Source organism: Mixophyes fleayi, chromosome 6 (assembly GCF_038048845.1).
Source record: "Mixophyes fleayi isolate aMixFle1 chromosome 6, aMixFle1.hap1, whole genome shotgun sequence".
Classification (NCBI taxonomy): Eukaryota; Metazoa; Chordata; class Amphibia; order Anura; family Limnodynastidae; genus Mixophyes; species Mixophyes fleayi.
In genome coordinates, this window is record NC_134407.1 from 136,428,768 (window position 1) to 136,451,941 (window position 23,174).

Consider the following 23,174-nt stretch of genomic DNA (forward strand, 5'->3'; position numbering starts at 1 on the left):
TGTTTCCAATCACAATGTGTGTGCTTGTGTCAAAATGTCTACAGTACTACTAAAATAATCAGAGACAGGAACTTGATCAGCTGAGCTTGCATTCTAATAAGGTATGTTATTATACCCTATGTATTTTTTCTACTTGCCATTTACAATCTAGTCATATATATGTTTAGATATGAGGTCAGGGTTCAATGTAATGTTTATTGATGCTCCTGGTTTCCCATCATTAGCAGTGCCTATAGTTTGTAAGTTTTTGCAATTGTGTATTTTTATAGTACAACAAAGTATAGTTACTGTTAACTGTAGCCTGTGAGCGAATGAGACCCCAGGCATGCCCAGAGCCAACCTCTTTGATCTGCATTATAATAATACCCTGAGCCAATAGGAAGGCAGAGGTGTGGCCATTGGGAATTCTATCCCATTCATCTTTAACTTAGTCTCAGTTAGGAACAAGCAGTAGCAGGATAGTGAATACTTCCCAGAATCTCACACTGAGAACTTAAGGGTCTCTCTGTTCCTGGATACTATTTCAATCCCTCTGGCATGGACTATTAAATCACTGGGTACAGGATGAAGGTAACTGTAAGTACTGATATTTTATTACCTGCCTATTCCAATGCTTTGCAGTTTTGATTTGGAAAAAGTTGTTTGTATCCTAGTGAAAGCAAGATTTAAGTGATGCAACTGGAGTTTTAGTGCAATGATTTGTAATGAAGTACCAATCTGTCTTTTTTCAATAGTTTAGCATGCTTAAAAACATTAAGAACCCACTCCCCTCACCCATTTCAAGTTTCTTTTCTTTTGTATTATTTTGATTTTTACAAGGTTAAAAGCCATACTATTTGATGACCTCTTATATGCAGGATTGTGTTTTGAATTTGTCTTTACTTTTCCTGCAGACAATAGGGGATATTATTTTGCAGACCATACTGAATAAAATGTAAGAAACTAATTTAACGTTAGAGCTACAAGGAAAAATAGGACTTTCCTTTAAGGCTCATTGTTTTTACCTATATTTTTTTATTGTCAGTTGTGCAATAGAACTTGGGAAATGTTTATATGGTGTCTTAAATATTTTACATTTTCTTGAAAGAAGCAAAAGGTCATCTGGACTGTTTAATTGTTGCAACTGTAATAGAAAATTACTTTCTACTCAGAAAAAGGAAATACAATTTAGATGCTTTTTGTGACATATATAGCTCCTGTAGAACATAATCTGACTCATGGGTAATCAGTGGAGGGTGACAGTGGCACTATAGAAGCAGCTTATCCTGATATTTATGTTTTCACCCCAATATTTACCTATATTTGGAGCAATAACTTTGATACAAAGCTTTAAATTTATTAAGAATGTTTCAAGCATGCATTCCCTGCACAACAGAGCTTATATTTTAATGTGTGATTCTGATGCAAAATATAGCAAGGTATATGGAGCCACACAATATATGAGGAACACAGAAAAAAAACATAACCACATAATTAGTAAACTGGTAGAAGTGAACTCACGGCTCTCCAGCTGTGGTGGAATTACAGATCTCAGCATGTTTATTTTAGAGGAAGACATCCTGGGGCTCTCCAGCAGTTGTGGAACTACAAGTCCCACCATGCCCTACCATACCAGCATTACACTTCATCTAGTATGTTGCCTAAATCAGGGGAAGGTAACCTTAGGCTCTTCATCTGTGGTGGAACTACAAATCCCAGCATGTACTGTCAGTATGCCCTCCCATAACAGAATTACTAGAACTTTAAAGCTGTTGGGGCTGGCAAGACATGCTGGAACTTGTAGTTCTAAAATAGCTAGAGATTCACATGTTGCCTTCCCCTGATTTAACGGTTGATAATTTAATGTTAACAGATCTCATGTCTCATAATTGTACACAACATTGAGGTTCCAGTAGACTCTATTGTGTTATGACTCTGTACTGGGCATGTTCTATAATGTAACATGTGCTGTACATATCCAGCTGTCATATTTAAATGCCCGTGGTGTACATGAGATGATCTCACTCTCTCTACGCCCTACCAGGTGGACGTGGGAAGCCAGCACAGCTGGAAACTATTACTAGATCATTAGCTGAAGAACCACCCTTTCCCAGGATTTGAGGATGTGATTTGCGATATCAGTTACTCTGTGTGACCTGATTTTACAACATCCAATCTCATCATAAGGCAGCCATTTCTTATGTACAGGCTTCTGTGTGACAGGTCAAGTATGTCACTGTGATTCTTGTGATACAGTTAGAATGACTTGTCTGGGGGTACATATCATCATCAACATTTATTTATACAGCACCAGCATATTCCGTAGTGCTTTACAATTGGGAACAAACAGTAATAAAATAATACTGAATAATACATACATACGTAGAGGTAAGAAAGCCCTGCTCACAAGCTTACAATCTATGGGACAATGGTTTGATACACAAGGGTAAGTGCTACATCATATTGAATATTTGTCCAGCTAGAATGCAAAGGTTACAAAGTATTTAGTGGGCTGTATGCTCAGTCACACAACTATGTTGGTCAGAGGGTTGTTGTTTTGTGTTAGCTGTGTAGAGGATATTAATAGGCAGGGCCATCTTAACAACATTATGGGCCCCCGGGCAAAGCAGTGCACCGGGGCCCCTATATATATATATATATATATATATATATATATATATATATATATTAATATATATATATATAGATATATAGATGTATAGAGATACAGATATAGATAGATAGAGATAGATAGACGTACTTGCTCAGTGACCATTGAAGGTTTTTTTTGCAGGTTTCTTTTTTCAGGATTATTTATTCTAATATTCTAAAAGAGCCCTGCCTATGGGGCCCCCTTGTCTGTGGGGCCCCCGGGCACCTGCCCATCGTGCCCAATGGAAAAGATGTCCCTGTTAATAGGGTAACCTAGGGAGCTTAAGAGGGTGGTAGAGGAATATTATTAGCTTGCCTGAAGAGGTGGGTTTTCAGAGAACGCTTGAAGGTTTGAAGACCAGAGGAAAGTCTTACTGTGCGAGGGAGTGAATTCCATAAAGTGGGTGCAGCCCGAAAAAAGTCCAGTAACCAAGAATGGGAGGAAATGATGAGAGTGGAAGAGAGACACAGACCTTGTGCAGAACAAAGGTGTCGAGTTGGGAGATATTTTGAGACAAGTGAGGAGATGTATGTTGGTGCAATTTTGTTGATGGCCTTGTATGCTAGGAGAAGAATTTTATATTGGATTCGTTGAAAAACAGGCAACCAATGTAGAGACTGACAGAGTGACTCAGCAGATGTAAAACAATTTGCAAGGAAAATCAATCTAGCCCCTGTGTGCAAAATAGATTGTAGGAACTCGAGTCTGATTTTGGGAACACCAGTAAGGAGGGAATTACAATAGTTGATGCGTGAGATGATGAGTGCATCAATTAAAGTTTTTGCAGTGTCTTTGTGATGTATGCTGCATTATGGAAACATTGAGCACACATTAGTACACAGCATTAGTGATACAAGTACAACATCTATGCTGTATTTTTCTGTGCAGAGTATGTGTACAGTATACTTAACTGCTAAATGATATCTGCTTGCTATAGGCTACAATATATTATTGCTCTTTGCACCAGACTATAAAAATGTACCTGTCACCTATTCAAAGTGGAGGCATCAATCTTTAGCCAATCTATTCATTAACAGTTACTGACATCAGTAAGTCATGAGGCACAGTACTTCATTAATGTCATTAGTTACTTGTAAATCATACGTGCCCACTTTTAAATCTGGAGGGGAGGTCATGTGACAAGGGAATGAAGGGATGAAGTTCACGGCATTGCATAGCAGGGGATTGATGACACGATTAAGCCCCGCCTCCACCACGTTCCAGTAGGATGCCTACTTCCCCAAAATTCGGGAACCTCCCACAAATTACAGGAGAGTAGGCAAGTATGTTGTAAATTCATAAGCTATATTCACAACCCGCAAAATGGCTGCCTCCAATGTGTGTAGAGAATGGATACACTTTATATAAGTCCCTGTATTGTCAGCTAATTAAATAAGCCCATTCAATTTGACAACAGACTTTTATTTCCCCAGCTCACTGTTTTTTGGTTTTGCATACAATTTATATTTTTTTTTATCTGGACTTTTTATCAAGAATTATAGAATTTACAATGTAAGCTAGTGTCACCAACCACAAACATTTCTACTGTTTTTTATTCTTAAATCTATTTTCTGACGTTTACTTGTGAAATCCCTGTGTATATAAGTACCTCTATGCTGCCTCTTTCAACTAGTCTGTGATCTTGTGGAAAGCTTCCCATTCACCCTTCAGGCATCATAAATTAAGTTGTGTATTTACAGGGACAGGAAGCTATTGTAACTGCAATACTATAGATTGTCACTGAAAATGTTCAGGAATAATTAATAAAGTGTCTTTAGTTCAAAACAACAACTTTTGCTTTAGGTGAAAAATGATTTCTGTCATTATAGGGTTCATTTACAGTGGTATGATAGTAAAAATAGTAAAAAGTAATACTGACAGACAGAGAAGTAAGAAATGTTTGCTCAAAAAACATTCAGAAGTTGCTGAATGGCTTCTGTAAAAGGCCAACCCACATCCCAAGTCACCGACTTGCGTCAATGACTAAATTTTCCCTGATAGCAACAATGTATGCTGCACCAGACTTTTTTCTTTACTTCCATTTAGCTGTTTACATAACATATTTAAAATATCTTAGTAATATATTTGTTAATTTATTAATTATTACATATATCATTCCCATACTTGCCAACTCTCCTTGCATGTCAGGGAGACTCCCTGAAATAGGAGTGATCTCCCTCACTCCCTGAAGAGTCTGGCATTCTCCCTGATGCTGAGCCAGTACAAGACGTGGTTGGCATCGCCATCTGTGGCATGATGACACAGTTAAGAAATTGTGTCCTATGTCCATGTATTGATGCCTTTGGAGGTGGCCATTTTCATGGAGACCAAGATTTAATCAAAGACTGACAAACACGACTTCAGTAATGGAGACAGAAATGTAAAAGACACTTCAGTCTCTAGAGATTCATTAGCTGCTTTTCTTTAAGACATAGTTGCCAACTCTCCCGGAATGTCAGAGAGACTCCCGCATTTCTGGGAGACCTTCCGGGAGAGCAGGACAACCTTCCATTTCTCGCCCCCGCAATAGATCAGTGGCGTGGGGGGGGGCTTAATGATGCGAATATTGTGTCATCTTAGCACGCCCGCTGCTGTAATTGGTCGAAATTGTGACAATCGTTTAGGGGCGGGGCCAAAATGATGCAATTCGTCAGGCCCCATCCCCGCATGCCCACCTCCTCCAGGATCTCCCTGAAGCCAACAAAGAAAAGTTGGCAAGTATGATTCATTGCACAATTGTACAGAATATTGTGATGTCTTATAAATAAGCTTTAATAATAGTAATAATTATTATAGAACTTCTTAGCTGCACTACAACTTTAAACATCTTATCTTCTATTCTTTTTGGCTTGTCTATTTTAGTTTCTCTGAGACACAGCCGAACTGTGATCTCTGTATTGTATAGAATTATATCTGGAGATCAGTTGTTACATATCCCATTTGTTGCCTGTATTTTACCAAAACTAAAACAGTTCCAATTACAGACAAGGCCATAACTAAACTGCACCAACATTCATCTCTTCACTTATTTAAAAATATCTTCCAATTGAACCCCACTGCTCCGCGTCTCTCATCCACACTCATTACCTGCTCCTATTTCTGGCTACAGGACTTTTCTAGCAAACATGCCCTGATACCTCACCTCTTCAGGCAAGCTTATCGAATTCTCAATCCACCCTCTCAACCACCCTAGGTTATTTTACCCGAATACCCCTCCTCTACACATTTTCACTAGAGATGTTCACTGACCCCCGTGTTTTGGTTTTGAATCTGGATTAACTTCTTGTTTTGGTTTTGGCAAAACTGCCCTTGTGTGTTTTGGTTTTGGATCCCTATGTTTTTTCTAAAATCCCTATTTTTTTTTTGCTAAAATCACATAATTTGGCTCTTTTTTTGTTCCTACATTTTTATTAACCTCAATAACATTAATTTCCAGTCATTTCCAGTAAATTTTTGTCAAGTGACAAGAACACTGCTATCCCTCCTGTTTCTGTATGAGCAATGGCACTGAGCAATGGCACTGGAGACTGGAGAGTGACAAGAACACTGCTACCACTGTTTCTGTGTGAGCAATGGCACTGAGCAATGTCACTGGAGAATGGAGAGTGACAAGAACACTGCTACCCCTGTTTCTGTGTGAGCAATGGCACTGAGCAATGGCACTGGAGACTGGAGAGTGACAAGAACACTGCTACCCCTGTTTCTGTGTGAGCAATGGCACTGAGCAATGTCACTGGAGAATGGAGAGTGACAAGAACACTGCTACCCCTGTTTCTGTGTGAGCAATGGCGCTGGATCTCCTGGGGAGGGAGGTACTTATGAAACCTAAAATCCGCGAGATCCAACAACGTAAGTATTATGTTTTGCCTCGATTCAGATACGAGGACGCGCAAAAGTACTGAGCCGGCTTGTGAGCCTACTCGGATCCCCTAAGCTCGGATGTCCTTGGTTTTCAGAAAACCGAGCCCGAGCATCTCTAATTTTCACACAAAACTTACCTGTACCCTCTTACAACCCTCTGGTCCCTAGACCAACATTACTGTGTGACTGGATCAAATAGCCCCAATAAGCACTTTTTAGGCATGCAATTTAGCTGGACCAATATGCAATATGTGGCACTTAACCTCCTGTATCAAACTCCTATTGTCCTATGGATGTTAAGCTTACCAGCAGGGCCCTTGTACCTCTTTGTATGTTAATACCCAGACTTGTTTTATTACTGTATTTGTTCCAATTTATAAAGTACTGCAGATTATGAATAATAATTAATAATGTTAATGATAATAATGTCTGCCTGAAGATATAAAAATATAGTAGAAAATAATAGAAGCCAAAAAGTAAAGCAGTCTATTAAGTAAAAATGCAGGATGGTATGTGAACCCAATAAATTAAAGTCATCTGGGGATATAAACCCTCTTTCTCTTAAGTGCTAAACTAGTATTGACTGCTGGAATGAGACACCCAGGAGTTATTGTAGAAGTGTAAATTCTTAAAAATTCTAGTGGTAAAAAGTTGAGCTGTACTATGAGAAAGAATTCAGTCACCTTAATTTTAAAGATTAATGGGCAGTCCATAAATCTGGGGAGAAATATTTTTTTTAGGTCCTAGAATCCAATTTAAACCAATAGTCATCTCTGTGAGTTAAAGTTTTGAATTAATTATATATTTTCTGTTAATTCATTTATGGTTGTCAAAGCATTAAAAAATATGTTTAACGGACACAAAGTATTGTCAGGGATCACTGTATTATACGGCACCTCTGCCCTGATACTTTACATATTAACTTTAGGAGGTGTTAATTTGTCACAAGACAAGTGATGCCCGACTGTGTGACTTTAAAACATTTTATTATGCTGCCGAGATAAAGGTGCATGGATCTGTCATCAGTGACACCGCCAGCTATTAACAGTGACACAACTGTCACATAGAGATCTTCTCACCTGCCACTTGCTTCACTGGTAACTTGCCTTTTCAGTGTGTGAGCTGCATTGACCTCAGGTGACTTGGACTGGTCTCCACCTGTTAATGCCATCAGCGGACTGGAGACACATTGCTTCTGTACCAAAAGGTCTTTATGGGCCAATTTATCTAATAAAACAAGATTGAATTCAATAGGCAGTAACACTGAGACTGAAAAGCCCTTTTACCACCACAGCAATAAATATTCTCCTCACTCTAACAGGAAAGGGTAAACACATTCTATTTAGACATTGAATTGAAAGGATAAACACATTCTATTTGTACGTTTCGGTGTGTTTGACTAGGGTTAAAGCACATACTGCATTCATTACTCAAAATTGAGGAAATACGGACGAGCAGGAAATTAAGTGAGTGTGGTTAGGACAACCTGTATTTAATCAGATAATTAGGGGACTATTTATTATTGGCCACATTCCCCCCATTAATTATCATCCCTTATTGCTTCGATAAGAGATGATATACCACAGCCATTAATTAAAAACTCATCCCGGGACAGGGCATCCGATAAGAGGTTGTCTCAATGATGATTTTACTATTTAAAGTGTAGTAAAGGCATCCCAGAGTCATTTTTGGGATTTAACAGAGGGGAAAGCACAAAGACTGCCTGATCCTTCTCCTGCTATGCTCTCCTCATAGGACAGAACTGCTAATGCCATTTTCAGATGGCGTTAGTCATTGAGGACAAGCTCCAAAAAGCTGAGCTTTGATAAATTAATTAATTAATCTCCCCCCTAGATTGTTAACAGCAGCACAGAGCGTGTCAGCCCGATAGTCTCCTGCATGGCCATATGTAGACAAGTGTGAACTGGGAGAGCTTATACTTAATATTTAATAAGATATTGTCCATAAAACAGAACCCAGATCTTGAAACAACAAAAAGCATCTCTCAGATAAGGACATGAGAAGGACCTCTTTGACCACCCACCCAACTGGCACTTATGTTTCATAATTGATGCTTGTGGGGTGGATTGTTCTTTTCCAGAGCACCTCCTGGTTTCAAGAGTTGAGTTGGTATCAAGAAATTTCAAGTCTTGAAATAATGTTTTATTTTAATGCCATTTCAAACTGTATTTAATAACATGGTGCCAATTACAGAAATATATTGCATCTCATAGCAAAGCACCCCTGCCCCCCATAGATAACAGCTTTGATGAATCAAGTACACCGTATACGATCAGATATAAATGTCTGGTCACTATGCGTCACAACTCATATATACTGTTTGCACTCTTGCTGCTGTATATCACAGTCCATCTGTGTTATATGCACCATTAAATAAAGCTTTATATCTGTACATATAGATTTACAGTGTGGGGCTGCAGGGTCCCCATCTATTCTGCATCCTGACTGTTGGACATCTGGCTCCTATTAGTTGTTCTGCGATGCTGGTGACAGCAGTGGGAGATACACACAGAGCAGAGAATACAGGAAACTGCACATTTGTGAATATAAAATTAAGACTTCCTCCTCTCTTTCAATGTCAAATTGCTGTTTGTTAGTTGTTGCATGATGCAGAACTGGGATTTGTTCCTTATGTCCTGTAAGGGTCAATCAGAGATTGTCCTATTCATATGCAGATAGATACTCTTTTAGAAAGGGGACCTTATTAAACAAAGCTCTGAATGGGAACTTAAGGGTAGGTGATGTCTCTGATTACCATTTCAAACACAGATGTTCACCTTTCAATTCTAATATCCTGTGTATAACTTTTCATTTGGTCCATGTTACCTTGCTTCCTTTTAATGTATTTAAAGCATAATTGCACCACAACTATGCTGCTAAAACGACTTCATTTAAATTAACAGAATTATAAATGATAAATTAAAAAGCAGTCCATGCAGCCATTTTTCTCAAGCTCAGCCAATTCTATAATACAGAACCAGCAACTCAATGGTTGTGGGGGTACTAATCACAATCTCCTGATTTCTGCTTGTGATTTGTGAGTCTCTTGGACAGTCCGATAGAGTAGGCAACTGTGAGAGTAGATCAGAAAAGGTGAAACAAGGCAAATAAATTTGGAAGCAAAAAATTTCATTTTTTCAATCTTTAATAAATAAAGTTCTCCAGACCAGAATTATATCAACAAAGTTGTATGAAAAGACAAATTTCAATTGTCCTTTCTTGGCCCTTTCAAATATTGAAATGTTAATTTACAGTAGGCCAAGACTACTAATTCTGTAAATCAAATAGAATTTTCTTTTCATTTTGTTTCAGAAGATGACCGATCATAGGCAGGGCCGGATTAACCCGAGGTCTAACTGGGCTACAGCCCAGGGGCCTCGGGCATCCGTGGGGCCCTTTCTTGAAAGTATTTTTTTTTTTTTTTTTTTATGTTGAGCTGTAGCGAGCCGCCGGCCACGCTACAGCCTGTACCGCGGTCGGCGACTCAGAGTCCTGAATGATGGTGACGTCACGTCACTCACCTCCATTGACAGGCTGCAGGCAATGGTCCGTCCGCGGCGTGCACCTATCTCCTTACTAAGGAGATCTCGTGAGAGTGAGATCACTCTCACGAGATCTCCTCAGGAAGGAGATAGGTGCACGCCGCGGAACGGACACTACAGGCAGCAGGGACAGGGTGTGAGCTGACAGAAGAGAAGACCAGCGATGAAGACCGAGGTAAGCTCGCTCTTGGGGGCTGGTTGGCTCAGACAACTGTACATTGTATTTTTGGGTAACAAGATGAGGTACAGGGCTCAAAAGTATGTGCCTAAAGCTGGAATTTATTCTATTATGTGTACATAAATGCAAATAAACATGTTCTGGCCAGAACAAAGACATATAAACAATAAAATGTGCACAATGCAGAGCACGGTATGAGATAATTGCACTGGGCAATACAGTAAACAGTATACTGAATAAGCAAAGAAATGTCCAAATGTAAAAAGGGCAAACTGATCAGGAGTATGAAAAACGACTAAACAGTCTATGAAAAAATGATATAAAATAGATAAAAAAAAAAGAAAAAATGGAAAAGAAAAAATGAAAAACAAAAAAAAGAGTCCAAACACACATGAGTTGGGGCCAAAACCCATAAAATGAAAAGTAAGTAGCTGTTCAATGCACGATACTACCGAAAGTTTGCCCTTTTTACATTTGGACATTTCTTTGCTTATTCAGTATATCCAGCTTTAGGCACATACTTTTGTACTTTTGCGCCCTGAACCTCATCTTGTTACCCATCTTTATTTGGGAGGGTGGGGATTTCCCTCCGTATACCACGGGTTCTATTTTGTGGCTGCATCCTCACATATAAGGAAGTGCGGCCCCTTCCCACTACCATTTTCTTATTGTATTTTTGGTGCAGAGAATTACAAGGGGAGGGGCTGGCTGGCACGAATATTGTGCTTTTGGGGTAGATTATTGCAGGGCGGGGTTTGGGGGCTGGCTGGCAAAGTGTGTACTTTTGAGGGAGATATTAGCAAGGGGGGGGGTTGGGGGCTGGCTGTTACAGTGTGCAGTGTCCAGTGTCTGTGTGGAGTTTGTATGTTCTCCCTGTGTTTGCGTGGGTTTCCTCCGGGTGCTCCGGTTTCCTCCCACACTCCAAAAACATACTGGTAGGTTAATTGGCTGCAATAAAAAAAAAAAAATTGACCCTAGTCTCTCTCTCTGTCAGTCTGTCTGTGTGTGAGTGCGTGTCTATAGTAGGGAATTTAGACTGTAAGCTCCAATGGGGCAGGGACTGATGTGAATGAGTTCTCTGTACAGCGCTGCGGAATTAGTGGCGCTATATAAATAAATGATGATGATGATGTGCACTTTTGGGGGAGATATTTGCAGGGGGGGGTTTGGGGGCTGGCTGGCAAAGTGTGCATTTTGAGAATACTGATTTAGTATATTAAAAGGAACACAGCTCAAACTACTTATGCCCAATCCAATATTACTAGGGAGCCCCCAATAATATCGGATTAGGCATAAGTCGCTTGAAAAATGGGGGCCTCACAGTACCCCTAGCCCAGGGGCCTACAGGGCCTTAATCCGGCCCTGATCATAGGTCTTGCACTTGGATGTTACCCTATTCTGTGTCACTGGGCTATGAATGGGCAACTGGGAAAAACAGCAGCCCTCTATAGTGTGCTTGACCAGTCCACAGAGCGGGTATAACTAGTTCAGTGAAAGTGGAGGTTAAAATAGTGATATATGAGGAACTCTTTGACTCACTGAGCAGTGAATGAACAGAAATTAAACCAAGTTAAGTTCATCATATGTCCAGCTGGCAATGGGCAAATTACAATAAAATGTAAAAAAAAAAAAATGTATTTAATTAGGGATAGAATAATCTTCACTAATTCAATGTCATGTACAATCTGTTGTGTAATTTGCAGGCTTACAAACTGCTGCACGAATGATAAAAAGAAACTCGAAAAATGACACTGCTGTTAGTCAGTAAAAGAGGCTAATTATAAATATTTCTAAATAAAATGCAGAAGTGATAGTGACACGCATTTCAAAAATTATATAAGCCGTACGCCACATCACGGCACTTCTGCTAACAGAATGGACCTAACACTAACCAATGGGCACACACATATTTATTTTTGGGTTTCCTCCTAGTAAATTTGCTCTCAATTTAAAAACACATAACTATATGACCCAATATGAGTGCACTCACCATATGGGGTTAGGACCATCCTATTAGCAGAAGCACTGTGACGTAGCGTATGGTTTATCATATATTTGCAAAACTGTGTAACTAAGACTTTTGTATTTTATTTATAAATCGGAATTGGTTTTAATTAGTCTTGTTTATTAGTTATCATCTGTGTGCTATGGTATTGTGTGTGTTTCTTTTCTAAATAACACCTCCTCTGTTTTGATCCCCTCTTATACCTTATATATTGATCGAGCAACTTTCATTTTGCAAATTATAAACAGCTCATTGTAATATATTACCTTTATAATGACATCAGTATTCATCCGTGTTGTACTTTTCTGTATTCCCTCTGGCTTGTAATTGTACTTTTTAATATGATCATACTATTTGAGAAGACCATTATTGTTCATCTGAATCTTTTTCAATCTGTATTGCAATATTGGGTAACTTCTTACATTTCTTACTTCGGGTCACTTCTTATTGGGGTCACTTCAATTCTTACATTTGTTTAGCTGTTTTTTAAAATCGACCACATCATACATGGTTATACTATAACAACAGGTATACCAAAACTCACAACTATGCTTTTATTTGGTCATGAATTGTCCTGTACATTCTCTCCTTTGTGAGTCAATCTTGTTATGTACAAACTTTTTGTATCCACTCTGCATATCCTTTTTACTTCTAGCGTATTGTGGTCTTTGTGGTTATATGGACAGTATTTTGTGTTTTATATTAATTTGTGACTCATTTTATGCTGATCTTTAAAGTCCCTTCAAGTTTTATGATACACTTTGAATATTTTATTTAAAATCTACAACTAATTATTTGTACGATTTACTGTCTTGATGCAAGCAGCCATACTAGAAAAGATCTGCCATAACAATCAAAATAATCAAAAGTCACGGTAAATAGCAACTCCTAGCAATATTATATGCTCTTCTGATTAAAAGTATTAATTTCAGTTTTGTATATTATTTGTTCCTTTCCTGTATTTACAGCACTACAGAATAGGCAGCCAATACAAAACATTCACACCATCTGCAAACAAAATCTACATTCTGATTTAATCTAAGGTCAGATGTCTGATTGTATAACTATATTAAGGTTTCAGACTACAGTCAGACAGGGCTACTTCTATGCAATCATGTTACAGCTTCTATGTATCCTTAAGTCTTAAACATGCAGCAACATTAAGCATTTTACTGCTGGTCATAATCAGGTTAGGAAGAATGACTGCATAAGAATAGGATTAAAGGCCCACATGAGGGATAATTAATGAGGAACAAAGGTTTATTAAAGAGTCTGTGTTTGGTAAAGAAGCCTTTGTATAGTCACTGATTTTGCATCTAATTACATCTTTTTGATCAATCAAGTGAGTAAAATATGCCACAGGGGAAGTGTCACCTGCTGGTTCTTAGGTGTTAGGACAAAGCTACTCTGCTAATTATGCTTGGCTGCAACACTAGACATTTAATTTGGGTCAAAAGTGGTGTTTCTGTGAAGATGAAGCAAATGGTATTTAACTGTATAAGAATCTAGCACAATTTTAATATGAATCACATAAATATTCAAATAAGTAACTATAGCACTGGTGGAGTTTACAGGAACCCTAGCAGTGGTTGGTTAACAGTACACATATAACCTTTATCCTGATTGGATATCATCATCACCATTTATTTATATAGCACCACTGATTCCGCAGCACTGTACAGAGAACTCAGATCTTGATCATTGTGAATGGAATCAGAACAAAAACAAATACAAATCTACCAATTTAAACTAGCTCTGGCAGTGTCCTGTTTGAGGAATATAATAAAGTTGCAGGGCTAAGTGTCAGGTTCTGCGGGATGCTATGACTGTGGGATTCTAGGGGTAAGACCTCTTGAACAAGTTTCACACAGGACTCGGAGAGATGGATGCTTGTGGTAACATTACACAGGAAGTCGCAAGAAGCAAATTCTGCACTGAAATAAGCTCCAGGGATTCTTCCTAACTCTGGGAGTTCCGTGAGACTTGGGATATTTACACAAACACACATGTTTCCTGGACATGTCAGCTGCAAACTTCACTTTCTAAACCCCAGACTCCTCATAATCTTAACTGATGAGCTCTTTATATAAACATACACTTTGGCTATTTTTATATATTTTGTACAATAGAGAGGTCTTCTTAAAGGAAATATATATTATTAACAAATTGTTCTTGAGGGTGCAAAATCAAATATAACCATGGTATGCTATTGCATTAGTAACTACTACTAATTTCTCTCTAGCTATCTATCTATCTATCTATCTATCTATCTATCTATCTATCTATCTATCTATCTATCTATCTATCTCTATCTATCTAATAGAGATTATCAAGTTATTTGAACAAGTTTGAAATTTGATCATATTTGTCTTGTTTGAGAAACTTGAACGTTTCCCGTTGTGTGATGGCATTTTTTGGGCTGATTCAATTTGTTTTCACTACTGTAGACTCCCTGCCCTCAAACAGTGAACTTCAAACTCTGATTTACGATCAAGTTCACAATAAACTATAGAATGTTGCCTGTTCAAGCTTAAATGGCTACATTTTATAATAAATTTAACAGGTTTTTAATTTGAGCAGTGAACCCTACAGAGTTAAAAATTCTGCATGGAAATCTATTAAAAATAATATACAATGTAGTCATATAAGCTTGAGTAGTTTCCCTTGCCCAAATGTAGTGCATTATTTTTAGTCTATCAAAAATGTTAACATTGTAGAGCCAGGTTGAGAGCCACTTTAAAACAAGCTAGCATCTCTACTACCTAATTATCTATTTCTTATCTATCTCTTTATGTAATCTCATCTATTAAAAGCATCCTACCTTCTATTCATCTATTTAGTTGCATTTTGAAACACAGACAGACATCAAACAACCCCACGTTTTGTCAAAAATTTTAATAAGTTGGATGTATGGAGGTATGAACTTAGTTTTATACAAAGGTGCGTTTTTGACAGGGGACAAACAAGGAAGACAGAGATTGGACAAATATGAAACATAGTGCAGAAGAGCTCACATTCTAGAGGGAGGGGTTAGTGAGAGACAATAGGAACTAAAGGGATATTAAGATTAGTGGTCCAGGTGGGTAGCAGAGGAATTGGAGGATAAACAGTCGAACTGGCAGCAGGGTGGGTTGAAGTGTTGATAGGGTAGGTAAGGATATTGGGAAGGGAGGATGGGGAAGGAGGGGAACAATGGAGAAGAGGTACAATAGGAGGGAGGAAGGGAATATGGAACAGTGTTGAAAGACATGGTAAGTAGTCAGTGTAGTGCAAGTGGAGGTACTTAATAATACAGATGAACAGCTGAGAAACAAAATGAGAAACCAGGTTTGCAAGTGATTCATTAAATCAGCAGTGATCTTATACATGCTAACAAGTCAGTAAGGAGAGGCAGGTGCTTGATATATGAATCGCTGGAGAGTGTAGACTTTGTCTTCCTTTAGCAGTGATATGAGGTAAAGTGTTCTTCATTTCTCTGTCCCTGTTTAACTCCGGTATAAATATATATCAATCTTACACTTGTAATAAAACACACTTTGAACTAAACACACTAGCTAAGCAGTCCACACTGGCTTGCAGCCATTACACACGGATTATATGTGGGTAAAACACATTTGATCAATGACTTCGATCAACCTCCCATAACTTATACCAACAAAAGCAAGCAATACAGGTGTTAAGAAAACTGTGAATGAGCAGCATAATATGTATTAAGAAAAAAATAACAAATTCAGATCTGATTCTGATACTAATATTTATAAAAAATGCAACCTAATGATTCACTAGGAATCAGTAACATCACTGAGGCATTAATGGACTGCATTCTCGTGAATATTGGTTTAGCCCACAAATTAATACAATACCAATTATTGATGACGAGATATAGATGTGCACCGCAAAACGTAAGTATAGTCTGACCTACTTTTATCATTCAGGAGACACTTCCGCAAACTAAACTGTGCAAAAATGTAAATGTCACACCTAAGAACACCCTACTTGCACTATGGAACCACCCGTTTCCTTAAATAAAATAATTAAATTTTTTTCCCTAAAATGTTGTTTGGTTTAGCCTCATATATATCTTAAATTGTTAGAGTGAGCTGAGATCAGGAGTGAGGGGATATCAATCATTTGCTTATTACATGTGTCACTTTTGTGTGTTTGAAGCTTTGCTTTACATTGGGCAAAGTGCCCCATAAAACCTGCTTCTCAGTCAAAGTGCAACTGGAAGGCGCAAGATTTGTCCCCATTAAAAATATAGGATGAGACCTGATCTCCACCAGCTCACAGCTGGTTTCTGCCCCTAAAAATACACAATTCTCATTTATCTCCTATCAGTAATTTTGCTACGTAAGATGAAATCTTGTTTTGTACTTCTGCTCAAAACGAAGTGTAACTACTCTGTACTTTGCAAGTAAAGTTTGGCTAAACCGTAAACTCCACCATATTATTCTGCAAACACATGCACTTTGGCAGAAATCTAGCCACACTTGCATAAATCGAGGTGCTGTACCACCAAAGAGGTATCTGAGCTACAATATCCGCATTTTGGTTAATTTATTTTAGATATTACCTAAAACTACTCTTTGCTTACTGTGGGGGCACTATTGGTGCAGCGTTTTAATAGGGGGAAGTTAGGGGGAAGATTTACACAGACATACTATTATTGTACAAGTCCCATCTGACAACACTGTAAGGTCTATGTGAAAATGTTGGTGTACAGTTGCATTGTGAAATGTCATGCTACACTCTCATGCTGCCTGTCAGTTTATGTATTAGACTAAAACATTTCTTTAACACATGAAAAGGAATGTGCTATGTGGTGACCCCGTACAAGATATGGCCGCAGAACAAACAGGATATGTTTACATTGCAGAGGATTCTGGGAAGTGACGATACCTCCTCTAGCTATCTTCTTGTGGGCATTACAGGAGGTCTCTCTATAGAAGCATTCATTTCACAACTCTCATTCTCTCTTTGTAGTCCTATCCTTTCATGTTTTATTTGGGGATGATTTATATAACATGCAATAAGCAGAAAATAACCTTATTAACTATATAACTATTCCCACTGACTTTAGTCTGTTTCCAATTTCTCTCAGCGTACAAATTGTTTCCAATGCCCTGTAATATTTCATGGGTCTGTCATATTTTAAAGCACACTAGACAAATGAAAATAATTTAACCTTCATTATCTTTAGATATTACGGGGGGTATTCAATTGACGGCGGGATCGCCGAAAATTCCGCGCTCGAAAAATATTACCGTTATTACGGTAATCCTGCGCGGGGAAAACCGTTAATATGGTAATTTACTCGCTGGACTGAGCTGCGAGCTGAAATCCAGCGAGATATTACCGTATTAACGGTAATATTTTTTGAGCGCGGGATTTTCGGTGATTCCGCCGTCAATTGAATATGCCCCTACATGTCACATTAACAAGTACATACAGGTTATGTAATATAAATGATGTCACCGCTTATTGTTTGTGCTTTGTGAGGACATCACTTTAACATTTAATAAAAACACTTAAAAAAAATAACACTGCCTTTACTGTAAGTTATAAGGATATTTTAAAATAGTAGTGGTTATGCGCTCATTGTCTAAGTGTTTATATAAGTTGTGTTAATAGTATTGATGAAATTACTATTCCTTCTAATGGGTATCAGTTAATGGAGATAACATATACTAATTAAAAATTACAATTTATTAATTAATATGCTAAACAGCCTCACAAATGATACATAAAACATCTAAAACCATATAAATTATAATAAATTTCACAGATCCCTATTAATTGTAAACACACCAAGCGATAATAATAAAAATACTAAAATCACAGCAGTAATAAATTAAACAAAATAGTCAATTAAAACTAATAAATAGAGAAGCAAATCTCAGCAACAAAGATATAAAATCAGTTTAGTCAATTAATGGATATAATAAACAAGTTAAAGTTTGTCAATTTCCAAATGAATAGGTCCTTATTAGCAGCACTAATCGTTCCTACTGAGCAAGTACTACATATAGATTGATCTATTGACTTATCGTTTGGTGTGTTTACAATTAATAAGGATCTGTGATATTTATTATAATTTATATGATTTTAGATGTTTTATGTATCCTTTGTGAGGCTGTTTAGCATATTAATTAATAAATTGAAATTTTTAATTAGTATATGTTATCTCCATTAACTAAAACCCATTAGAAGGAATAGTAATTTCATCAATACTATTAACACAACTTATATAAACACTTAGACAATGAGCGCATAACCACTACCATTTTGATTGTGAATAATAAGGGAGGGTTACCCTTGGTTATTGCTGCTCTTGCATCACTGGAGAGAGCGCAGTCCCATCCGTAATTTTGTATAAGGATATTTTAAGTCACCCTAAGCATCAATATACAAGCATTCGATCTGCAATCCTGGCCTCATCTACAGTGTGACGCATTTTACACTCTGAACATATGTGTAAGATTCTGTTGCAAAATATGCGTACTTATGTGTGTATCTCAAGATACATCCATTGCTAAAACAAGTAGTTCTGTGTCAAGCGTACAAATGTATATACTTATGCTCAATAAATACTTAGAGATGCAGCATCACAGTGTAAGTAGTAAATGCGCAAGTCAAACTTCCTTATTCATACACAGTATGTTACGAAGTGTCACATACACTCAGTTGCCACTTTATTAGGTGCACCTGTTCATTACTGCAAATTCCTCTAGAGTTTACAGTGAATGGCGCACAAATCTAAAAACATCCAGACAACGCCGCTTTGTAGGCCGAAATGCCTTGTGAGGTCAGAGGAAAATGTCCAGACTGGTTTAAGCTGACAGGAAAGTGACAGTAACTCAAATAACCATGTGTTACAGAAGTGTCATACTGAAGAGCATCTCTGAATGCAGTTCCTTTTGGGTCTTTCCGAAGAAATAAAAGACTCTCTGGTGCAATACCCTATACCAGCCACACTGGAGAATCTGATGCAATTGGTCATCAAAATTGACCGCAGATTTAAAGAAAGAAAAGCCGAGAGGGATACCTCCGTTCCCTCATGCTTAGTTCTGACTCCTTCTGCTGCACCATTTGAAACTACTGAGCCCATGCAGCTATGTGCTTATCGTCTCACGTCGGAAGAAAAGACTAGGAGACGTACATTAGGCCTTTGTCTATATTGTGGCAACAGGGGCCATCTTCTCCGAAGCTGTCCTAACAAATCAGACAATTCGGGAAAAGAGCAGGCCTAGAATGTGGAAGAGGTTTGTCTAGGTCTGCAGATAATATCTTCCAAGAATGCACTCCTGGTACCTGCGGTGATTTCCTTTGGTGCACAATCTACCTCTGTCTCTGCCTTCCTAGACAGTGGTGCTGCTGGAAATTTTCTGGATCTGGACCATTCCTTGGGGATTCCTGCCATTAAGCTCATGTCACCCATCATGTCTGTTGCCTGGATGGTGGTCCTCTACCAGGCGGAAAGATATGTTCTCAGACACCTCTGTTCCAGCTCACCGTGGGGGCGCTACACTCTGAAACCTTGTCGTTTTATCTCATTAATTGTTCCTCTGTTCCTGTAATCCTTGGACATCCCTGGCTGCAGCTCCAGAGTCCAGTTATCGATTGGAACAAAGGAGACATCATTCACTGGAGTCCTTCTTGTTCCTCATCTTGCTTATCTTTGCCTGTTCGTTTGGTCCAGATACCGCTAGATTCGTTTCCACTACCCTACCATGAATTTCGGGATGTATTCTCCAAACAGACAGCTGACACATTACCTCCACATTGTGATTATGATTGCGTTATTGACCTAGTTCCCGGCTCTAAACTCCCTAAAGGAAGATTATACTCTCTCTTGAAGCCGGAAACGCAAGCTATGGAGGATTATATTAAGGAGAACCTCAAAAAGGGCTTAATTAGGCCTTCTAAATCCCCTATAGGGGCCGGGTTTTTCTTTGTCTCCAAGAATGATGGTACTCTTCGACCCTGCATAAACTTCCGTGGGTTGAATAAGATTACCATTAAAAATACCTACCCGCTTCCACTCATATCAGTCCTCATCGATCAGCTCAGAGGTGCTTCAGTGTTTACCAAGATCGATTTACGTGGAGCATATAACATCATCCGTATAAGAGACGGGGAAGAATGGAAGACCGCATTCAACACCCACTCAGGTCACTGAGTATATTGTCATGCCTTTTGGTTTATGCAACGTGCCCGCTGTCTTTCAGGACCTAATTAATGAAGTCCTTAGAGAATTCCTATGCCACTTTTGTCATGGTATACCTGGATGATACCTTATTTTCCGTCCTTGGATCAGCACCGTCTTCATGTGAAACACGTCCTCCTTAAACTTCGGCAGCATCAACTATTTGCCAAACTAGACAAGTGTGAATTTGAGGTCCTGAAGGTCTCATTTATCGGATATATTATTTCCCCAGATGGATTCTTAATGGATCCTAGCAAGGTTCAAGCGATCTTAGAATGGGTGCGCCCAACCAATCTGAAGGCCATCCAAAGATTTCTGGGCTTTGCAAATTATTATCGGAGATTCATCCATTCCTTCTCAGACCGTGTAGCTCCTTTTACTGCTTTAACCCGTAAAGGGGCTGATGCCACCAACTGGACCTCAGATGCCATAGCCTCCTTTGAAGCTCTGAAGACAGCTTTATCCTCTGCTCCAGTCTCAAGACACCCCAATCCTGAATTACCTTTCTTCATTGAAGTGGATGCCTCTGATATAGGTGCGGGTGCTGTGCTGTCCCAGAAGGATCCTCAAGACCACAAACTACACCCATGTGCCTACTTTTCACGGATATTCTCATCTGCTGAGGGTAATTATGACGTTGACAATTGTGAACTCTTAGCTATAAAGTGGGCATTTGAAGAATGGCGACATTGGCTAAAAGGAGCTGTTCATGTCATCTCTGTGCTTACGGATCACAAAAACCTGTTATTTATTGAATCCGCCAAACGCTTAAATTACAGACAAGCACGCTGGGCATTGTTTTTCACCCGCTTCAAGTTTATTTCCTACAGACTTGGCTCCAAAAATATTAAAGCGGATGCTCTCTCCCGAAGTTTTATTTCCTCTCACACTCCACCCACTGTTCCTCTCCATATTATTCATCCAGCTTCTATCCATGCAGGGTTGACCCAGGATCTAGGGGCTGCTCTCAGTCAGTTCCAAAGAATTTCTCCCTCCAGAGACTCCTTTGGACAAGTTGTTTGTACCAGGCCATCTCAGGAAGGCTTTTGTCCATCTCAGGAAGGCTGTTTTGTCTGAAACCCATGAAAATAAAATTGCTGGACATCCAGGCATCTTCAAGACCACTAAAGTTCTCTTGCATACTGTTTGGTGGCCCACCTTGTCCTCTGATGTTAGAGATTTCGTTCTCTCCTGTAAGGATTGTGCCAGAAACAAGTCTGCCAGAAGCTACCCGTCGGGTCATCTTATACCTTTGTATGCTCCAACTAAACCTTGGTCACATCTTTCAATGGACTTCATAGTGGATCTACCCTGGCCATCCGGTCACAATACTATTTTGGTGGTGGTAGATAGATTTAGAAAAATGGCCCATTTCATTCCTTTGGCAGAGCTACCGAATGCTCAAACCCTGGCATCATTGTTCATCCGCCATGTCTTCCGTCTCCACGGTGTGCCTGAAGATATTGTCTCTGACCGCGGTTTTCAATTTATCACTCAATTTTGGAGATTTTTCTGCACACACCTGGGCATCAACATCAGTCTATCATCTGCCTATCATCCACAGTCAAGTGATATTGTCACAGTGACTGTATTATTACAGTGTATTTAATAATAACTCTGCCTCCTGGGCTGATTTAGTGCAGGTAGGAACCTGCATCTCCATTGGGCAGCATGAGTATTTAATGCAGGGAGGGCTTAGCCTCCCTGCCCGTTATAGCGCTCAGTATCCTGTCTGCTTGCCTGCTCCTGTGCTGTTTGCAGGAACTTTTGGATTGACTACCATTTTTGACCTTCTGCCTGGAACCTGGACCTTGATTGTTTGCTTGTTGCCCTGACCTCTGCTTTGTGACCCAAACCTCCTTTGATCGCTGCCAGCCCTATCTGCCTGTACCTGACCACGTATCCTGCTTCAGACCCTAGACCTTTGGCTTGTCCCTCACTCTGCTTCTACCATCTCCCACTATCTCGGGCGGCAGTATGTTCATAAGCTTGTACTATTTTGAGTGTAATTCCTGGGGGCATCTGAGTACCTGTGAGCATAACCAGCTCTACGGGAAAGGCGGCTGCTATAGGTGAAGACCTCTTCTACTGGTTCTACAAGCTCATGATAATACTGTTAGCCATACCAATAAAATGTAATTAAATACAATCACCCAGCATCATTGTTTGTCCATTTAAAAATCCAATGGTAATTGTTTTTCCTGCAGTAGTCTAATGGAATGACAAATAAGTAATCCGAACAGACTTGTCCTAATCTAGATGTGACACTAATGAATTACCTACTGATTTATACTGATTAATGAACTATGTACATTTTATCAATAAACCTCATTAATATAGTGAGGCTGTAGCCGCAACTAATCAATCAAAATGGCTTTTTCATGAACTTACCAATCAAAGGGAAGCCGCTGTGTATTGGTTAGCTGACAGGCCTCACCATGTCTGTTTTTTTACAGTAATTTTTGTATGTGACACTACACGTTCCAGGGTCATGTCACGGAACGTGTCATGACACACTTTGGCTTTGGATGTCATGACACACTGGCTTTTTGTTCTACAAGCACCAGCATGCTGTGTTAAGCTGGGTACACACTACAGGATTTTGTCCAATAATTGGACAAATCAGCCGACTTCCTACCGTTTGGTCAGATATCGTGTGAGTGTGTATAGTGACACGATCATCTAAAGTCGGCCCAAAGTGCCGATTATTGTTTCATTTGGTTGGTCGT

At 39.0% G+C, this 23,174-nt stretch overlaps 1 protein-coding gene across 2 annotated transcripts in view; it reads left to right on the forward strand.

Moving 5' to 3' along the window:
* CASS4 (Cas scaffold protein family member 4) overlaps nt 1-23,174 on the forward strand; it is an 87,315-nt gene that overhangs the window by 44,936 nt on the left and 19,205 nt on the right. Inside the window, exon 1 of one of the 2 annotated variants that reach the window (XM_075176480.1) lies at nt 452-576. The exons of the other annotated variant lie outside the window; for it this stretch is intronic. Coding sequence (XP_075032581.1) covers nt 565-576 — 12 coding nt within the window. The 5' untranslated portion in view covers nt 452-564. Of the gene's footprint in view, nt 1-451; nt 577-23,174 lie in introns of those variants that run through there. 2 annotated transcript variants of the gene reach the window in all.